The sequence below is a fragment of the Orcinus orca genome, chromosome 3 (genome assembly GCF_937001465.1).
Source record: "Orcinus orca chromosome 3, mOrcOrc1.1, whole genome shotgun sequence".
NCBI classification, from domain to species: domain Eukaryota; kingdom Metazoa; phylum Chordata; class Mammalia; order Artiodactyla; family Delphinidae; genus Orcinus; species Orcinus orca.
Window position 1 is genome coordinate 16,647,298 of NC_064561.1, and position 18,729 is coordinate 16,666,026.

The following is an 18,729-nucleotide window of genomic DNA, read 5'->3' on the forward strand; positions in this document are numbered from 1 at the left end:
ACTTTTGAAGAATTATTATATCATAATTACTGTAGCTCAAAGTACCTAAATGCAGGTGTGTGGAATATTTATGTCATTTCTCAGTGATTAAACATTTCTGTGAGCCCGGTGTGACTGCCCTTTACACTGTTAATGCATATCAGATAGTTCTAAGCCCTCAGTTTGATTCCTCTTTATTCATAAACCACTGGCTGAAAGGTAGCAGGCCCAGTGACTGGCAGTCTTCTTACTGCCCACTCCTGGTTTTGGTGGTCAAGCACAGGGCCCCTCCCACTCAGGAATGCCTAGGCTTCCAGGTTCCTTCTGGTTTCCTTCTGCAAGGTGCTCAGTGTGTGGAGACTTCTTAACCTAGCCTAACCCTGATGAGGAGGGGAGTGCAGACAGGATGGAGAGACCTCACAGTTTCTTTCAACGTTTCAGGTGCCTTCTCCAAGAGGAGCAGCAGGAGGGAGACATGGCCACAAGATTGCTGCCAGCCCAGGCTCTGGTATGTGAAGGCTTCTTTCTTGAACTACCTTCTGGGTTCAGAGGTGGGGAACATGCTTCATCCATTGTTGAGCTTTTCTAGGTAATGAAGCCCATTGAGGGACTAGAAGACCTGGTAGTTGAGGAACTTCAGAAGGAAGGTGTTTCCCTTGCTGCAGGGCCAGTCTCATTTTGAATTTTCTACGTAACAGTTAGTGCTTGTTGACTAGGAAATGAATGGGCCCACAGGCCCCATGCCAGTGCCACACCCAGAGCTTTGTGTGGGATCCAGGTCTGTTTTGCCTTGGGGAGGGCAGAGACATGGGGGAGTCAGATCTTTCCATAATGCTAGGAAATCGAAGAGGAAGGTCTCTATCCTCAAGGTATTGAGAACCAGTCTACTCCAGTAATACCTGGTGAGGGTCCAGGTGATTTTCTAAGAATATCCTAGAAAGAAGACCTCTGAGTCAGCAGGTGTGGTCAGGGATACTCCCTCCTATTGTGCAATTTTGCACATGCAAGCAGGATTAGGCTCGTACAGATGGTGAAAGGAAAAGAAGTCGCAATTTGGGCAGTGGTTTGGGGGGACAGATTCGGGAAGTGAGCCTTCCCTGAAGTGGGAAGCATCTGGTTCACAGTGATTTTTTTTCCCTTCTTTGCCCTTTCACTTGGGGAACTATAATTAAAAACATAATCTCTTCCCAACCCAGGAAACCTTTCCACAAAGGTAGAAGAGAAAGAAAACACTTTTATTATTGAATAAACATTAAGCCAGAATGTAATGTGCATCACAGGCAATCCACTAAAGAGAGTGCAAAGACAGAAAACTCATTCTTATATAGGTAAGTGCTATAACCCAATTTCGCAATTTGGAAATTTGTCAGGTGACAAGTTAGGCCCATCTCCTCCCAGGAATTGGGAATGTTGGCGCATTCAAAGAAATGGTTGCCAGGTCCTTGAGGAAACAGTCCTGAGTTGTGAGACTGACAGATGGTTTATTTAGCTATTAAAAAGATTTACATACATTTGGTAAGGATGAAGAAAGAAATTCAGAAAGAAAATGGAGATTGGAGTGGGAGTCTTCTCACTTATTTCCAACAGCCTCTTAGTTTTGTTTTTGCACTTATCAGTCAGAGAACATCCCTGGCCTTGTGATCTCCTTTCTGGGTTTTGGGGATAAAGAGAAAGTGTGGAAGTATTTCTGCCTCTAGAAATGTGTCCTAAGGAAATAGGCTTTGCACGCTTTTTTGTGATGTGCAGGGATGCTCAATCCAGAATTTTTAGGGTTACAAAAATGGAAACAACCTAAATGCCCACCAGTAGCTTAGTTACCTAAATGCCCACCAGTAGATTAGTTAAGTAAACCATCTAATAATCTATAAGTAATCTATACAGTGAGATGCTGGGCAGAAAATAAAAAATGTTGTTGGATAAAGTTACCTGTGTAACATTTTATTTTTGTTTAAACTTAGAGCCATATTATCATGTAAAAGTCTGAAAGAACATACAGCAAGAAGTTAATAAACCTTGTTTCTAGTGGTAGAAAGTTAGATTAACATTCCTTTTTCTTTTGCTTATTCCTAATTTGCTTAAAAAAAAAGATTCTTAATAATAAAAGAAAGGGGCCACTACTTTAAAAGAGGTGACTTGTGATGCAGTGAAGCGGGAGATGTTACTGAAGGCAAGTTCGTGTCCCTGATGCACAGTGAGGCAAAACTAACCAAAACGTCGGAGTTTGGAGTGGAAAAGGTTTATTGCAGGGCCAAGCACGGAGAAAGGATGGCTTGTGTTAAAAAAAACTTGAACTCCCTGACTGTTTTCGGGGATAAGTTTTTTTAGGGAAAATTTGGGGTGAGGGCTGCAGAGTGTGTGACTTTCTTCTGATTGGTTGGTGGTGAGGTAACAGGGCAGTGTCCAGGACTCTTGCGCTCAGCCTTAAGTAACATTCTCTACCTGGATGGGGGCCTTAGTTCCTGCAGAAGAACTCAAAGATACATTGTTATGTATGTCCCTTGAGCAGGAACCAGGACCCCACTTTTTGGCTGCACTGTTGTTTCTTGACAACAGAAACAGTTTCCTTTGTTTGTCTGTTCCTTTGTTTCTGCATTCCCTCACTTCCTTGATTAGCAACTGTTTGAATATGCTCTTTGGTGTTCAGGAAGGTCTAGGAAGCTGAAACCCTTTTTCTGCAAACAAGAAATGGGGGACATGGAAAGGCTCTTTGTATACAGGAGGGCCCCACAGGGTCCTGCTTGGTATCAGAGAGAGGTAGAACAAAGACTTATGTGGTGGGGAGAGAGAGTCCCAACTGCAGCCTTCTCACCTGGCTCTTCAAAGATTGTGCAGCTCACCACGCTGGGCCCGCTCCTGGGAAAGCCATGCTTGGGGCATTCTCCGAGCCTCCCTTATTGTGACTGTCAGTGTCCTCTTGCCCGGGACACAGATGGCCCACGGTGATGACAGAATCCAAGCACACCTATTCCTCCTTGAGTGAGTGTATTGGAGGCTCTAAAACCTTCTAAAACCCAATTCTCATGTCTCACCTGTAAAATGAGTTTGGTCTAGGTGATTGTACATGTCCATGTCTAGAGTTCAGTGTTTCCGTCATTCTGATTTTATTTAATTATTTCAAGTGCTTTACCTTGTTTGGCTGCTGTGTTTCATTTTTCTGGGGACACAGTGCATCACTGACAGTAGGTAGGTGACAAATATATATGTGATCAGTAATTGAGGGGTGGTAAGGAAGTATTCAGCCTGAAATGCTCAGAACCTAGAGTGGTGACAGTGTTGCTGCCCAGTCATCCCACAGAGGGTATGGCCCTGGGTGAGCAAGAATGGGTTTCTGTTACAGGAGTCTGTGACATTCAGGGATGTGGCTGTGTTCTTCAGCCGGGATGAGTGGTTGCATCTGGACTCTGCGCAGAGAACCTTGTACCAGGAGGTGATGTTGGAGAACTACAGCACTCTGTTCTCGCTGGGTAAGGACCTTTCCTTGTGATGTAGAATCTGCTGGGGGAGCACCTTGGTGCCCTCTCCAAGGAGGACACTTGGACGGCATGGCCAGGTTCAGCCCACAGGTGGACTCAGAAAGTAGTGGTTGCTATTGCCCTTGGCCGCCGGGACAAGTCTTGGCTTGGTAGAATTGGTGATGGGCATCCTCTCTGTGCTTTTCCTGTCTTCTGTCCCCTGAACTCTGTCCCTCTGGGTCTCACAGGAGGTTCCAGCTTAGAGGAGTGCACAGCCAGAGCCCTAACTTTCTTCCTGAGACCACCTCCTGGCCATCCTCTGGGAGCCCAATTTTAAACCCTTCTCAGAACAAATCTCTTTCCTCTCAACTGTCCCTCTGCCCCAGACTCTGGGGCTGGATCTGAGTGTCAGACTGGCCACTCACGTCTGCACCATGGATTCATTCTCTTTCTTGCTCATGAACAGGGATTCTGTTTTCCAAACCAAAAGTTATCCTCCAGTTAGAGCAAGGGGAAGACCCCTGGATGGTGGAAAATGGAGTTTCTCAAAGCACATGTCTAGGTGAGTGACAGTAATTGGGAAATGGGTATAGCATTTTCTGACTGCTTGGGCTTTGCTGATCAGTGAGGAGGCTGCACGCAGGAGATATTGATGAAGGCCCTCCTTGATGTACCAGGCCAGGTGAGAAATGCTGGGAAGGGCATATCCTCACTTGACCTTTTTGAGTACTTGGTACAGCAGGTTCAGAGGGAGAGTTGAATTCTTCCAATATGGGTTGCATTTTTGTCATATGTCCTTTGTAATTTGAATGCAGAATATGTAATGCAGTATGTAATGTGTAAAGGTTTGTGATTCATATCTTCCCCCTTTTTCCTTGCTTTTACTGGATTGACTATTTTCTTAAATTATTTTCTTTTTATGGTCTGAACAAACCTTTTATCACTACAGTGCATTTCTCGTTGTCCCATCTTGGGTTTTTGCTTTGACTTATCTGTAACTTTTTACACATGTTTCAGCTAAAAAAAATACAAAAAAAGAAAAAACAAACAAACAAAAAGATGCATGTATATTTTGTACTATGCAAGAGAGAGAAAGCAAGGTTAGCAAAGTGGTAACAATTACTGAATTCAGGCAGAAGGTTTGCAGATGTTCAACATGCCTTTTTCCTAATTCTTTTGTGTGAAAAATTTTAAACTAATATGTTCCAGACCCTGGCTTCTAGGACATATCTCTCAATCTCTAAAATCCCTGTGGGTTGCTGAATCATAAGCTCTTGCTTTCTGTTCTACTTTGAATATTGTCTTTGTTTCTGACACCAGAGGATGGCTCGCTTTTTGAGTTTTGCTGCTTGTCCAGAATTTATTTCTCTTGATAGCAAGAGATAGCCTTTCTATGTCAGTTCAGTCTTGTGTTTCTATTCATGAACTCTGTCTTCAGATTTTTTCCTTTGGTCTGACTAGAATATTTACTGAGTAATGTTTTCAGAAAGGTTCATGTGTACTGTATTTGTGCATGTCTAATATCAATTCTTTTACCTCTCCTTTGGGAATTATGTTTGGTATCTAGAGTTCTGGCATCAGTTTTTATTCCCAAGAATTGTTCAGACTTTGCTCCACTGTGTTGGGGCACTGAGTATTGTTGATTAAAAGTCCTCTGGAGTTTTTTTCCCCTCTGTTTCCTGTATAGAAAACATTTTCCCCCTTTTTTGTCTTCTGTCTAGAATATTATAAGATATCCTCTTTGTCTTTGGAATTCAGAAGTTTCATTAAGTTATATCAAGGAGGTTTGACTTTTTTGTTTTTGTTTTTAATATTATTTGGCATTCACGGGGCCCTTTGCTTTGAAGACCCAAGTCTTTTTTCAGTTCAGGGATCTTTTTTCTACCACATACTAAAATATATTCTGCCATATACCATGGACAATTGGAGAAGCCTCACTGTAAGAATAACAATATAATAAAATAGAAATTCAATCAGAACTGTAGAAAATAAATGTATTTATTATAAGAACCAGGATGGTAGCCAAGGATGAGTTTCAAATTTGGCTGTGAGCTTTCTAGTTGGCAAAGAAATCATTAGTTTCAAATTGACTGTGTTCTTCTTTTGCAAGCATTAAAAAAATTAATTATTTTAAATTTGTTTAAGGTGTGCATGCTATTGTAAAAAAAGAGGAGTAAAAAAAGGAGATTCACTTGACATTTTACCAACTGTGCTGAGCCATTGTTAATATTTTACTATTTATCTTTTCAGACTGTGAATATTTGTTTGAGTGTATTTGTACATGAGAGAGAAAGACACATGCACGCAGAGAAACAGATTGATTATACATATTATTCTTGAATTTGTTTTTAATTATGAATGTCATTCAATTATTTAGCCATCATTGAATAGAGGTCTACTTCATTGAAAGAACTCTAGTGTATTGTTAAGCCATATTTTATTAAACAATCTTCCTTTTGGAAATTTTAGTTTCCCATTTTTCCCTATTAATATTGCTGTCATGGCTATGGAATACAAAAGTAAATATAAGGGGAAGAAGGTCTGAATAATTATAGCACAAAGGCATGAGCATTATGATTAAAAAGATTTCTTGAAAAACTACTCAACTTCATTATAAATCAATGAAATTCAAACTAAAGGAATGAGATACCATTTTTCTCTTTAATAGGGAATATTACCAAAGGTTAAGAAATACACATCCAGTGTTTTGCTACTGTTCTGAGCAATAAGCAATATCTTTAGTGGGATTTTGATTGGAAGTCTTTCTGGCTTTATTAAAATCAATCCCAGGCTTAGAAATTTATCTTAAGAAAATAATTCCATAATTGTGCAAAGTTGCAAAGATAGTGTAAAAGAATGTTTGTTATAACATGAGGCATTACTAGGAGTAACTAAAGCTAAATGACTCCAAAGGAGATTTATTAAATATGATATATTCATGTACTGGAATATTATGCAGCCATCAAAACGATGATGTCAGCCTACATTTATGGACATGGAGAGAGTTCATGATTTTTTTTTAAGTGAAGTGGGGGAGGGGGAAGTTTTAACCACTTTAATTTTTTAGGTAAAAATGTTTTCTTTATATACAGAAAAATTTTGGTGAGCTGAATTCCACACATAGCAGTGATTATATTTGCATGAGGTGTTTATGGGTGAACTGTATCTTCATTTTTATAGTTTTCTGTATTTTCTTAATTTTTCTTACAATGATTATATATTTCCTTTTTAGTTAAGGAAATGAAAGCTCTTTCATAGGGTACATTCATTCCTTTTGAATCAGTGATCCCATTTCTTGCACTGTATCCTAAGTGATCAAAAAGGTAGACAGAAAATCATTTTCAAAAATGTAGTCTTCTCGCAGTATTTCCTATATGGCACCCATCTCCATTGAGTTCCCCAAGCCAAAAGCCATCATTCTTGAGTCTTCTCACTTACTCTGTACCCCCTATTCACAGGTGAACATACCTGTCATCTCTGCCTTTAAAATATCTCAGTGTGCCTGATTCTGCTACCATGCCAGTGCAGACTGCCATCACCTTCCTCCAGGAAGACTGTGGCAGCCTCCTAATTGGCTGCTCTATACCTGTCTTTGTTCTGTTTTCCTCTGCCCCCAATTACAGCCCATTTGTCACACAACCATCCCCCAGTGATCCTTAGAAGAAATTCCAAACACATTCTTATATCTTACAAGATGCCACATGATGTGGCCCCTGCCCACCTCATTTCCTCCCATTGTAGCACTCTCCCCTAGTTCCCTCTTGCCTAGGCCACACTTGTTCTTTATCTGCAAACACACGAAGCTTACTCCTGCCTTAGTGCATTTGTAATGGCTCTTCTTTCTAGGTGGAATCATCTTTATACCCATGTTTTTTCATGGCCAGCTCTTGTGTGTTATTTAGATCTCATGTTTAATTTTATTTCCTCACCACCCAGTTTAAAATATCAGGTTGTTCACTCATACTACACATTGCCTTGTTTTTGTATATTTTCTTACAGTTCTCATTACTCCCAATACTTTATTTGGTTACTTGGTTATTGTCAGTGTTGGCTACTAGAATGTAAACCTTGTGAAAATTGGACTCTTATCTGGCATGTTCCCTGTAACCCTGAGTCTTGACCTTTGCATGGTAATACACAGTGGATACTCAGTAGATATTGTCTGAGTGAGTCAGTGAAGTTCATTACAACATTATGCATAGCACTCAAATGAGTCCCAGAACTTCAGTAGCTGAGGTCTGGTGTTTCAAAGAGCCTTTTAAGGGCAGTGCTTCTTCCACTTTTTGTTTATAGCCCCTCTGCAGTTTTCTCTTGGATTTGGCTTGAGTACACTGGTGGCTGACCTGGGAGATGAAGCTGAATAACAGTACAACCTACTGTACACAGAAATGCTGTATACCCTGCTGACCTCTGCTTTGTTACTAGATCAGGCCTGGCTCTACTGGAAGAGCTGCCCTCTCAGTTACTCAGCCCACCCACACATAGGTTTCTTCAGACCCTTTCCCACCCAGGCACATCTTCCATCCTGCTTGTTTCTCTTGCTCTTCTTTATTCATCCTTTTCTAAGGACTCCCAGGATACATTTGTTAGCCATCCTTGTATATGTTGATGTCATTTTTCTTTATTCTCAGTGCAACAGAGACTTACATGTTTCATTTATTTTAGGATGGGACAGCTTGTTTGAAACCACAGTTTCTGAAGAAGAAAATCAGGAAGTAATGAATCAACTCATAGGTGTTGGTCCTTTTGACTTCAAGTTGGGAGAAATTTACATAAATGAGGAAAAACTAGAGAATCAGCAAGGCAAAAAGAACAGACCTTTGAGGGGAGTCTTAGTTACCATCAAGAAAACCTGTATGAAGGAGAAGAGCTTTACAGGTATTGACCTTGGGAAAAATCTTGATCTAAAATTATCACTTATTAGAAAACCCAGAATTGTTTCCAGAGGAAGGAAACCCTGTTCACAGCAGTATTCAATTCTATTTAAACAGCTGGGAATCAACACAGTGCGTAAGTGTTACAAGTGTAGTATCTGCGGGAAAATCTTCCTCCACAGTTCTTCTCTGAGTAAACATCAGAGAATCCATACTGGAGAGAAGCTCTATAAATGTAAGGAATGTAGGAAAGCTTTTAGCCAAAGCTCATCTCTAACTCAGCACCTGAGAGTTCATACTGGAGAGAAGCCTTATATATGTAGTGAATGTGGAAAAGCCTTCAGTTTCACTACATCTCTCATTGGACATCAGAGAATGCATACTGGAGAGAGACCCTATAAATGTAATGAATGTGGAAAAACATTTAAAGGTAGTTCATCCCTTAATAATCACCAGCGAATTCATACTGGAGAAAAGCCCTATAAGTGTAATGAATGTGGGAGAGCCTTTAGCCAGTGCTCCTCTCTCATTCAGCATCATAGAATTCATACTGGAGAGAAACCGTATGAATGTAGTCAGTGTGGGAAAGCCTTTACTTCAATATCGCGGCTAAGTAGACACCATAGAATTCATACTGGAGAGAAACCCTTTAATTGTAATGAGTGTGGAAAAGTATTTAGTTACCACTCAGCTCTTATTATACATCAGAGAATTCACACTGGTGAGAAACCTTATGCCTGTAAAGAATGTGGGAAAGCCTTCAGCCAAAGCTCAGCTCTTATACAACATCAAAGAATTCATACTGGAGAAAAACCTTACAAATGTAATGAATGTGGGAAAGCTTTCTCCTGGATTTCACGGCTTAATATACACAACAGAATCCATACTGGAGAGAAACCATATAACTGTAAGGAATGTGGAAAGGCCTTCAGTTCCCACTCAGCAGTTAATACTCATCGAAAAATTCATACTGGAGAGAAACCTTATAAATGTAATGACTGTGAAAAAGCCTTCAACCAAAGCTCAGCTCTCATTCAGCACCAGAGAATTCATACTGGAGAGAAACCGTATAACTGTAAAGTATGTGGGAAAGCCTTTAGACAGAGTTCATCCCTTATGACACATACGAGAATTCATACAGGAGAAAAGCCTTATAAATGTAAAGAATGTGGGAAGGCTTTCAGTCAGAGCTCATCCCTTACAAATCATCAGAGGACTCATACTGGAGAAAAACTATAAGTTAAATGCATGGGGAAAAACCTTCCAACTGAAGTTAATTCCACATGAAATATCAAAGAATTCATCTTGGGGAGAAAATCATGAAGATCAGTTAATTGTGAATTAAACTTCAGAATTTAGACCTCATCAAACATCAGAGACTTTATGATACAGGATAACCTTAGGAATATTAGGAAAGCTTCTATAAGATGTTTTCATATATTCTTAAGTTATTACTGACTATAAAATAGAAAATTTGTCAGGTCAAAGGGTTAGTATTTTATTTTCTTTCTAGTGATGTATGATAACAGCCACCAGCTTTCACAGGCATCACTGGGAAGCATGTTGATTTATGGAAAAGTGCAGCCATAAAATCCAGACTTCAGATTAATCTAGTATTCTATTTTTTTGAAACTGCATTTGAGTGTTACGCAAACCAGTTGTACTAAGAAGAATGTATTGGAGAGGAAATGTAAGCAGGTGACCTGGAGCTACCTCACTGTCACTAAAATTTGTTTTTGTAAGAGTTTAAAAGCAACTTCTGTACTTGGTGGTTGTTAAAACTTTTGAGTTATTTCTCCCCTGCTTCCTAAGCCATTCACCTGAAAGTAAAATCACTCTGTAAACTGCAGGTATAAGTCCTTTGAGTTTTCTCCCCAACTATTCCAAACTCTGAATCAGATCTAAAGTCACATGATTTCAAATCACGGAAGGCATGATATTTCACTTGTTTTTCTCATAAGTTGATTACCTTTGCTGTATTAAGCTGAGAATTAGAGGTTGTTTAGATAACTGCTTTTGCAAGTTAATTTACTGATAAATGTTGTTAAAAATCATCTTGCAATGTAGCCATAGGGAGTATGACTCTTGGCCCCCAGGTTGTACCTGCTTCCTTGAGTTCTCTGGTTACCAGCCACCAGTAAGGCCCAGGAACAACATGGAACTTGGGTTGTCCTCCTAGGAGGTCAAGTGAACAAGATAACTTTCACTCTTACATTCTACCTTCACCTCCATCATGTGATGCTCTCTCCCTCACACACTCTGAGGGCCACTAGACAAAAATTCAGGCTCTAAGTTCAGATGCTTTTTCCTCCAAAAAATGGGCTATGTGTTTTAACAAGTTATTTATCCCAGTAAAGCATTTCTAAAATGTGAACAATAATTTGAGCAAGCTAAAAACAAGTCATACTAAAATTGTTGAGCTTCACAGAAGTTCAGAGGTTAACATCCAGTTTTGCCAATTTTATCAGGAGTAGACAAGCAGTTAAGGACAGGAATACTCATTTCATTTTAAAAACTGTTAGTTTTTTTTCTATTTGCCAAGGTGCTAAAACAAAACAAAACAAAAACTCCAAAATGTTATTATTTCAGATGGAGATTTAGCAAAGCAAAAATCAGTGAATTCAGCTTTGCCTCGGACTAATCAGTCTCATTGTTTCAGACTTGTGAGGAACAAACTCTTCTGGGTCATTTAGTACTCTACCTGCAATGTCTCTTTCCCAACAACCATTCTTTTAAATTCTCTAATTACCTAAGGAAAATTCCTAGGAAACACATAAATTCCCTATCTTAGTTTGGAGTGCTATACCAAAATACCAGAGACTGGGTAGCTTATAAACAACAGAAATTTATTTCTCACGATTATGGCTGGGGAGTCCAAGATCAAGGCACCAGCATGGCTGTATTGTGGTTAACCCTCTTCCTGGTTCATGTCTGGTGACTTCTCACTGTGTCCTCACATGGTGAGGGAGCTGTCAGGGACCTCTTTTATAAGGTCATTGATCTATTCATGAGGGAGGTACCCTCATGATCATCATCACCCAATGCCCCACTTCCTAATACCATCACCTTTGGAGTTGAATTTCAACATGAATTTTGAGGGGACACAAACTTTCAGACCATAGCATTCCCTAAGTATCAATAGTCCTAAAATCATCAAAATATTAAATAAAATCACACAAAATATGAAGCCTAGTTATTTTTAAGGCGAGGTCTATCAAACTTGAGTGTAACAGATTAAGTCTTTTGCAGGATCTTTCAGATGATTCTAATATAACCCAGTACCAAAATCAGACAAGGAAAATACAAGACAGAAAAATTGCAGGCCAAATCATCTATCAACAGAAATGTAAAAATCCAAACAAAGCATTAGCAAATGTAAACCAAAGTACCTAAACATAGATAACACATGATAAATACAGAATTTTCATGGGAATGCATGGGTTATTTTAACATTAGGAAACTTACAGGTGCTGTGCACTACCTTAATATTAACAGAAGTCCATATGTTCATCTCAATACATGTAGGAAAAAACCCAAAATACTCAGTACCTACTCATGATAAAAACTTTTAGCCGAGCAGCAGTAGAAAGGAACTTTCTAACCAGATAAAAAGGTATTTAACAAAAAACCTGCTGAAAAAAATAATAAAAGGTTAGAAGTATTCATGACATGATGAGTATGGGGAAAGAATGAACTACCCAATAATGGTTCTAAGAAGCAGAAATGGTTCATGCACATACAAAAAAAAAAAAAAAAAAAATGGATGCCTACCCTCACCATATCAAGAGTTATATGATTTTGGAAGAATATGTAAGGAATAACTTTATGACCTCAAGATAGGGAAGGATTTTTTTAAACAGGATACAAATAAGGTATATAAAATATTTATATTATTTGCTCACATTGAAATAAGGAACTTATGCTTATCAAAATATACCAAAAAGGAAATGAAAAATCAAGACACAAAACAGAAGGAAATCTCTCCACAGCATGCCCAATATGTTTTCTGGAAATTTTGAATAATTTGTATGGATCAATTAAAAAGAAAAACTTGGGACTTCCCTGGTGGCACAGTGGATAAGACTCCGCACTCCCAATGCAGGGGACCTGGGTTCAATCCCTGTTCAGGGAACTAGATCCCACATGCATGCTTCAACTAGGGAGCTGGTGAGCTGCAACTACGGAGCCTGCCTGCCACAGCTAAGACCCGGCACAACCAAATAAATAGTAAAAAATAAAGAAAGAACAACAACAAAAAAGAAAAACTTAATAGAAAAAAGTGATCTGAATACATGACTACTTATTTCATAGAAGAGGAAATACAAATTTCCAAAAACATGAAAAGATGCTTAACTTCATTAGTTTAAAAATGTAGATTAGGACCACAGGCATGATTTTAAAGTACACATGAGCAAATATAAGATGTGTGACAATACTGAGTTTTGGAATGTATGTGGAATAACTGGCATTCATACTCTACTAGTGGGAGTATAAATTGATACAGGTCATGACATCTTGCAAAGTTGAACACCTGCTTGTTGTAATACACAGGCACCTATACATGCTACATAAATGTTTGCAGATGAGCACCAAGAATTATGTGTAAAGACATACTGATCATAATAGCAAATATTTGGAAGTAGTCTTCTGAATGTCCATTAGTAGGAGAATGGATACACTTTAGAGTATTAACACGGTAAACAGCAATGAAAATTGATGAACCAAAGCTATATACAAAACTTTGATGAATTGTAAAACATGCTGAATTCTAAAGTCATAGCAAGCTACATGTGGTATATCATTTTTTGCAAAATTAAGTTTATACTAAGTGATATGTACATGTGGTGAAGATCATAAAAACAGCAAGTGATTGGATGAGACAGTGTTTTAGTTATTGTTAACCCCCAAAATGCAGAAGACTGCAAATAAGAAAAAAGAGTTTGTTTGAGGTCCTAAGAATTGCAACTCGAGAGGCATAGATTCTAGCAGCCACTCAAATATGTTCGGAGGGAAATAAAAAATGGCTAGGGTTTATAAAAGCAACAGACAAAAACATCCCAGTAACATTATATACACGTTATTTTTAGAGAACTACGATTGGTGGCATTCAGTCACTTGGGGACAGCAGATTGGTTGCTAAGCTGTGGTCTCGAGGGAGAAAAGAAAACAAGTTCCATAAAAAAAATAAGTTCCAGGTGGTCTCAGGATGGCTGTGTCAAAAGTTTATATTGCATCCGGGGGTGAATGTGTGTAAGTTCTACTTCCTTAGTGGCCTCCTGGCTCCATTTTAGATCCCTTTGACATAAGTAACTCCATTTTGTTGTTCATGGTCCACATTATCCACTACTGTGTAACAACTCTCCCCAAAATTTACTGGCTTAAAAAACAAGTTATTAATATCTGTCTTGGTTCCACGTTTGGGCTCAGCTGGGCAATTCTTACTTAGAGTGTCTAATGTGTTTGCGTTCAAGTGGCAGCTGGGGCTAAAGGCACGACTGGGCTTGATACCCAAGGTGGCGGGCCGTTGTTGATGACTGCCAGGTGGGAGCATGGTTGGGCTTCTGTGTGGCTTGAGCTTCTCACAGAAAGGTGGCTGGTTTCTGAGAGGGAGTGTCCCTAGAGCAAGCATTCTGAGCGACGTAGGTAGAAGTGGCAAATCTTATAACTCAGTTTTGGAAGTCACAACATTAATTCTGCTGAATATTATTGATCAAAAATTATTCACAGATTTGGCCCAGATTCAAGGGGAGAAGATTATAGAAGGGCATTAATACCAGGGGGCATGGTTCATTGGGTGACCATATTTGGTGACTAGCTACCACATAAACACAAAATTCTGGATGGTAATTACCTCAGGGTGTGAGGCAAGGAAATGACTTGGGAAGGAGCAGAGAATTCCTCAGCTTGCTTGATGCCTGAAAGAGGCTCCCTTGTCAAGAAGAGGCTGCCCAGGCCAGCTAGAATGATGGCCAGTGTGTATGTCAGTAAAAATAATTAAGTATAAATTTTTGGTCCAACACTGTACTGCGTGATTTGAGAGAGAATAAAGCAGACATCTTCATGCCTGATCACCCTGGATAAAGTGAACATGTAGTTTAAGATAAAGTTTAAGGAACAAATAGTTTAAGGATAAAGTTTAGGATAAAGTTTAAGATGTAATGACCTCAGATGTTGTACCAAGGGCTATTCCAAAGTGATTAACATTCTTCAGGCCACTGTTAAATTTAAATGTGTCTCATTAACAGAACCAACATCTCCCTCCTGTCTGCACCTTCCCCTTCTCATTCATCTCCCTAGATCACCAGAGGAAGAGAATATTGGTTCCTATCACAAGTAAGGAAACATAGTAAACCAAAACATGTGCATCATAAGAGAACAAGGCAAAGAAGTAACAATCATCATTAAGCTATTGATAGGTTTTTCTTTGCCTAATTTCTCTTATTCTCAGAGACTTGTTCAGAATCTAGGCAAAAGAGAAAAATGTCCATTTTCATAGCTTCTTAATAGGCCATTTTCAAAGCAGCCTGAAAAAGCAAACTATGCTTTAATTTTTGTGATAATTGACATGCCTGATATATTTATAGTGTTCAAAGTGATTAAATTATTTAAAATATTCATCTTTTCAAGCGCTTTGGGTTGCATTATCAAACATGTTTTCTCATGAAGAGATCTGTGAAATGAATAGATCATTTTATTTCTCAGCTGTCGCTCCATTGAATTTATCAAATATTTCCTCATGATTAGATTTTGCTTTTTGGTAAGAAAGTCACCAAGTAATATGATATTCATCTCAGTACATTATATTATCACATTAGGAGGCTTGTGATGTTGAGTTAACCTATTCCTGGGAAATTTAACTTTGCTCTGTTGGTTAAGGTGGTATCAACCAAATTTCCCACTGTAAAGTTACCGTTTTTCTCATCGTAATCTTTAGTACCTTGAGAGGAAATCCTAGAGTGTATGCATGTATATTTTTACTGGTCAAACTCCCCTCCACTAGTTTTAGCACCTATTGATGGCACTTGCTGTAATCAATTATTATTATAATGGTTTCCAAATGGAAATTATCTAATTCCATCATTCCTTCTACACTTATTAACTGGCTTTCTACTTTAGGGAAGAGTTTTATCTTCTATTTGTTTCTATGACTCTGGAAGCACAGTTTCTTATTATATTCAATGGACTGTAATCTGCTAATATTATTTATTTTGATGCTGAAATTGTCACATACTTAGCCTCTGAGATTCCCTGCAAGCTGGTATCTGTGTCCTTTCTGTCACAAGCTTGGAATTGTGTCCAAGATTTGTAATTCAAGTACACCTACTTCTTGCTGTGTAGCAAAGTATGATTTATTAACTAGATGACTTGAGGGTTGGGGAGAAGAATTGTGGGGTCAAAAATAAGTGGGGGGATTTTCTCTTTTTCTTCTGCAGTATCTTATATTTCCTCCTCTTGCTACTTTCCCCCTTGAAACATGGTTTCCACACCTCTATTTTCTGTTAACAATGTTCCCCCGAAGCATTACCTTCCCACTAATGCCTCCTTGCATCATGCATATACTTAAAAAAATTTTGTAAAATATTTATAGCTTAAAATGTATCATTTAACCATTTTAACGTGTACAGTAGCATTGAGTGCATTCACTATGTGGGTGTAACTATCACCAAAATGTATTTCTAGAACTTTTTCTTCATCTCAAACAGAAACCCTGTACTCATTGAGTAACTCTCCATTTTCCCCTTCCCTCAGCCCTTGGTAACCTCTATTCTGCTTTCTGTCTCCAATAATTTGCCTTTTCTAGCTAGTTCATATAAGTGGAATCATACAATATATTTCTTTTTGTGTTTGGCTTATTTCACTTAGGGTAATGTCTTAAAGATTCATCCACGTTGTAGCATGTTATCAGAATTTCCTTCCTTTTTTAAAGGCTGAATAAAATTCCATTGTATGTATAGACCACATTTTGTTTGTCCATTCATCTGTCAATGGACATTTGAGTTGCTTCCACCTTTTGGCTATTGTAAATAATGCTGCCATGAACACTGGCATACAAGTATCTGTTTGACTCCGTGCTTTCAATTACTTTCCCTATAGTTTTGCCTTTATAGAATATTGTATGTCTGGCTGCTTTTTCTTAGGCTAGTACATTTGAGATTTCCCCCATGTTGTATCAGTATTTTGCACCTTTTAATTGCTGAGTGGTATTCCATTATATGAATGTACCACAGTTTGTTTATCCATTCTCCACTTGAGGAACAATTGGGTTATTTCTGATTTTTGGAAGTTATGAATAAAGCTGCTACAAAGAATTGGATACAGGTTTTTGTGTGAACATTAAGTTTTCATTACTCCTCGTGTAAATACCTAAGAGTGTGGGATTGCATAGTCATTTGAGAAGTGGATATTAACCTTTATAAGACACTGTCAAACTGTTTTCCACAGCGGCTGCAGCATTTCACATTCTCATCAGCAATGCACAAGGGTTCTAGTTTGAATGTGGATTCTTCTACATCTTCACCAACACTTGTTAACACTTGCTATTTTTTTTTTAATATATATAATAGCCATTCTAACAGGTGTGAAGTGGTATCTCATTGTGGTTATGAGTTGTGTTCCTCTAATGACTAGGGATATTGAGCATCTTTTAAGATGCTTATTGGCCATTTGTATATCTTATTTGGAGAGCTGTCTATTTGAAACCTTTGCCCATTTTTGTTTTTTTAACCATTTATTTAATGATTTTAATTAATTAATTATGACTGCGCTGGGTCTTAGTTGCAGCACACAGGATCTTCGTTGCGGTATGCAGGATATTTTTTAGTTGCAGCATGCGGTCTTCTTAGTTGCGGCATGCGAACTCTTAGTTGCAGCAGGCATGCGGGATCTAGTTCTCTGACCAGGGATCGAACCCAGGCCCCCTGCATTAGGAGCACAGGGTCTTACCCACTGGACCACCAGGGAAGTCCCCGGCCCATTTTTTAATTGCATTGTTTTGTTGTTGTTGTTATTGAGCTATGGAAGTTGTTTATATGTCCTGCATGTACTTTTAAGTACTTATATATAGTTCTCTTATATACTGTAAACTTTTGCATATTTTCACACATAGGCTGTACTTTCTCTTTCTGGTGGTGGTTTTAATATCAATTTTAGGAACACCACTACCTCCTCTCTTTTCTGTTGCATATTCTTTATTGTTTTTTTAAAGGATATGATGGAAGTTTTAGATTATACCACCATCGCTACCTCACCTCCAAGAATTACCTGAAGAAACATTTTTGTTATCCAATTTCCACAGAATTTCTTCCTGATTTTTATTTCTCTTTATTCCAACAATATTCTTTAAGTGCTTATTATGTGCCATATCCAAAAAAGTTTGTTGTTTCTGTAACAGAGCAAAACCTTGTCATGCCTGTGGCAAGAAGTCTGAAAGCAGCCAGTGCTCCAACATTTGCTTTGTGATCTCTGCTTCAGTAGCAAGATATGGGCAAAGGGAAACAAGCTAGCAGAGCTTCAGTTTCTTTCAAGCAAATAGATTATACACAATAAAAAATTGTAGGTTTTCATGACTCACCCCATAAAAGTTGTGATGGAAAAACCAGGATAGAATTACACCTTGGATTCCTGTTTTTCAATACCATCCAGCCTGCACATTTCTTCACTTAGGTCAATGGGATTATTTTTTCGAAACAAATATTTGCAGTCATTCTTAAATGTGCTTTTACAAAAATCCTTTAAACTTCTATGAGTTCATACAGGACAGGAAGATATAAATAACTTATTGCATGTTTCTATCACTCAGGTTTGCAGTAGTATCTGTATGGCATTTTAAACAGTATACACCCTTGTGTCTCCCCAATCTAGCCAGTCCATCAACCTCAATTCCACATGTACACAGGGATGGATGTTGTTAAGATAATCAGCTGATTAAGAGAATAAGATGGAAGAGGAGCTGTAATTTAATTTTAAACACTATGCATGTACTTCAATTTAGACTTTCAAATTTTGAATACTTGGAAACAATTCCCATTTTTCGTTTTCTAAAATTATTCTTTTAATTTCCCCATTGTACAGAAAAGGAAGGGAAAAAGGGAGGAAGGGAGGGAGGAAGGAAGGAAAAAAATAGTCCACCTTCAGTTACACCACAATGGACCCAAGGAACCTGCTGGGTCAGGATATTGGGTTACTTACTATTTCATGGATATCATATGCAGTGCAGACATTTTTTCAAACAAAGTAGATGGTCACTTCTTTTAAAAGGATAAACTACATTAGAAAGAGAAAATGGAGAAGGATAGTCACTTTGTAAACTGGATTCTGTAAGCTTGGAAGATAAATTTGAAGATTCCTCCCAGAAAATGGAGGAAAGGACAAAGAATTAAGTGTGAGGTTTGCACATTGACATGAAAGCCAGACATCAAGAATAA

At 38.4% G+C, this 18,729-nt stretch overlaps 1 protein-coding gene across 1 annotated transcript in view; it reads left to right on the top strand.

Annotated features, from left to right (window-relative positions):
- The window catches only part of ZNF879 (zinc finger protein 879), a 57,878-nt gene that overhangs the window by 798 nt on the left and 38,351 nt on the right, over positions 1 to 18,729 (top strand). Inside the window, exons 2-6 of the mRNA XM_049708450.1 lie at positions 421 to 487; positions 3,317 to 3,443; positions 3,898 to 3,993; positions 8,097 to 9,473; positions 16,882 to 16,891. Of these exons, the coding sequence (XP_049564407.1) occupies positions 455 to 487; positions 3,317 to 3,443; positions 3,898 to 3,993; positions 8,097 to 9,473; positions 16,882 to 16,891 (1,643 nt within the window). The 5' untranslated portion in view covers positions 421 to 454. The remainder of the gene's footprint in view (positions 1 to 420; positions 488 to 3,316; positions 3,444 to 3,897; positions 3,994 to 8,096; positions 9,474 to 16,881; positions 16,892 to 18,729) is intronic.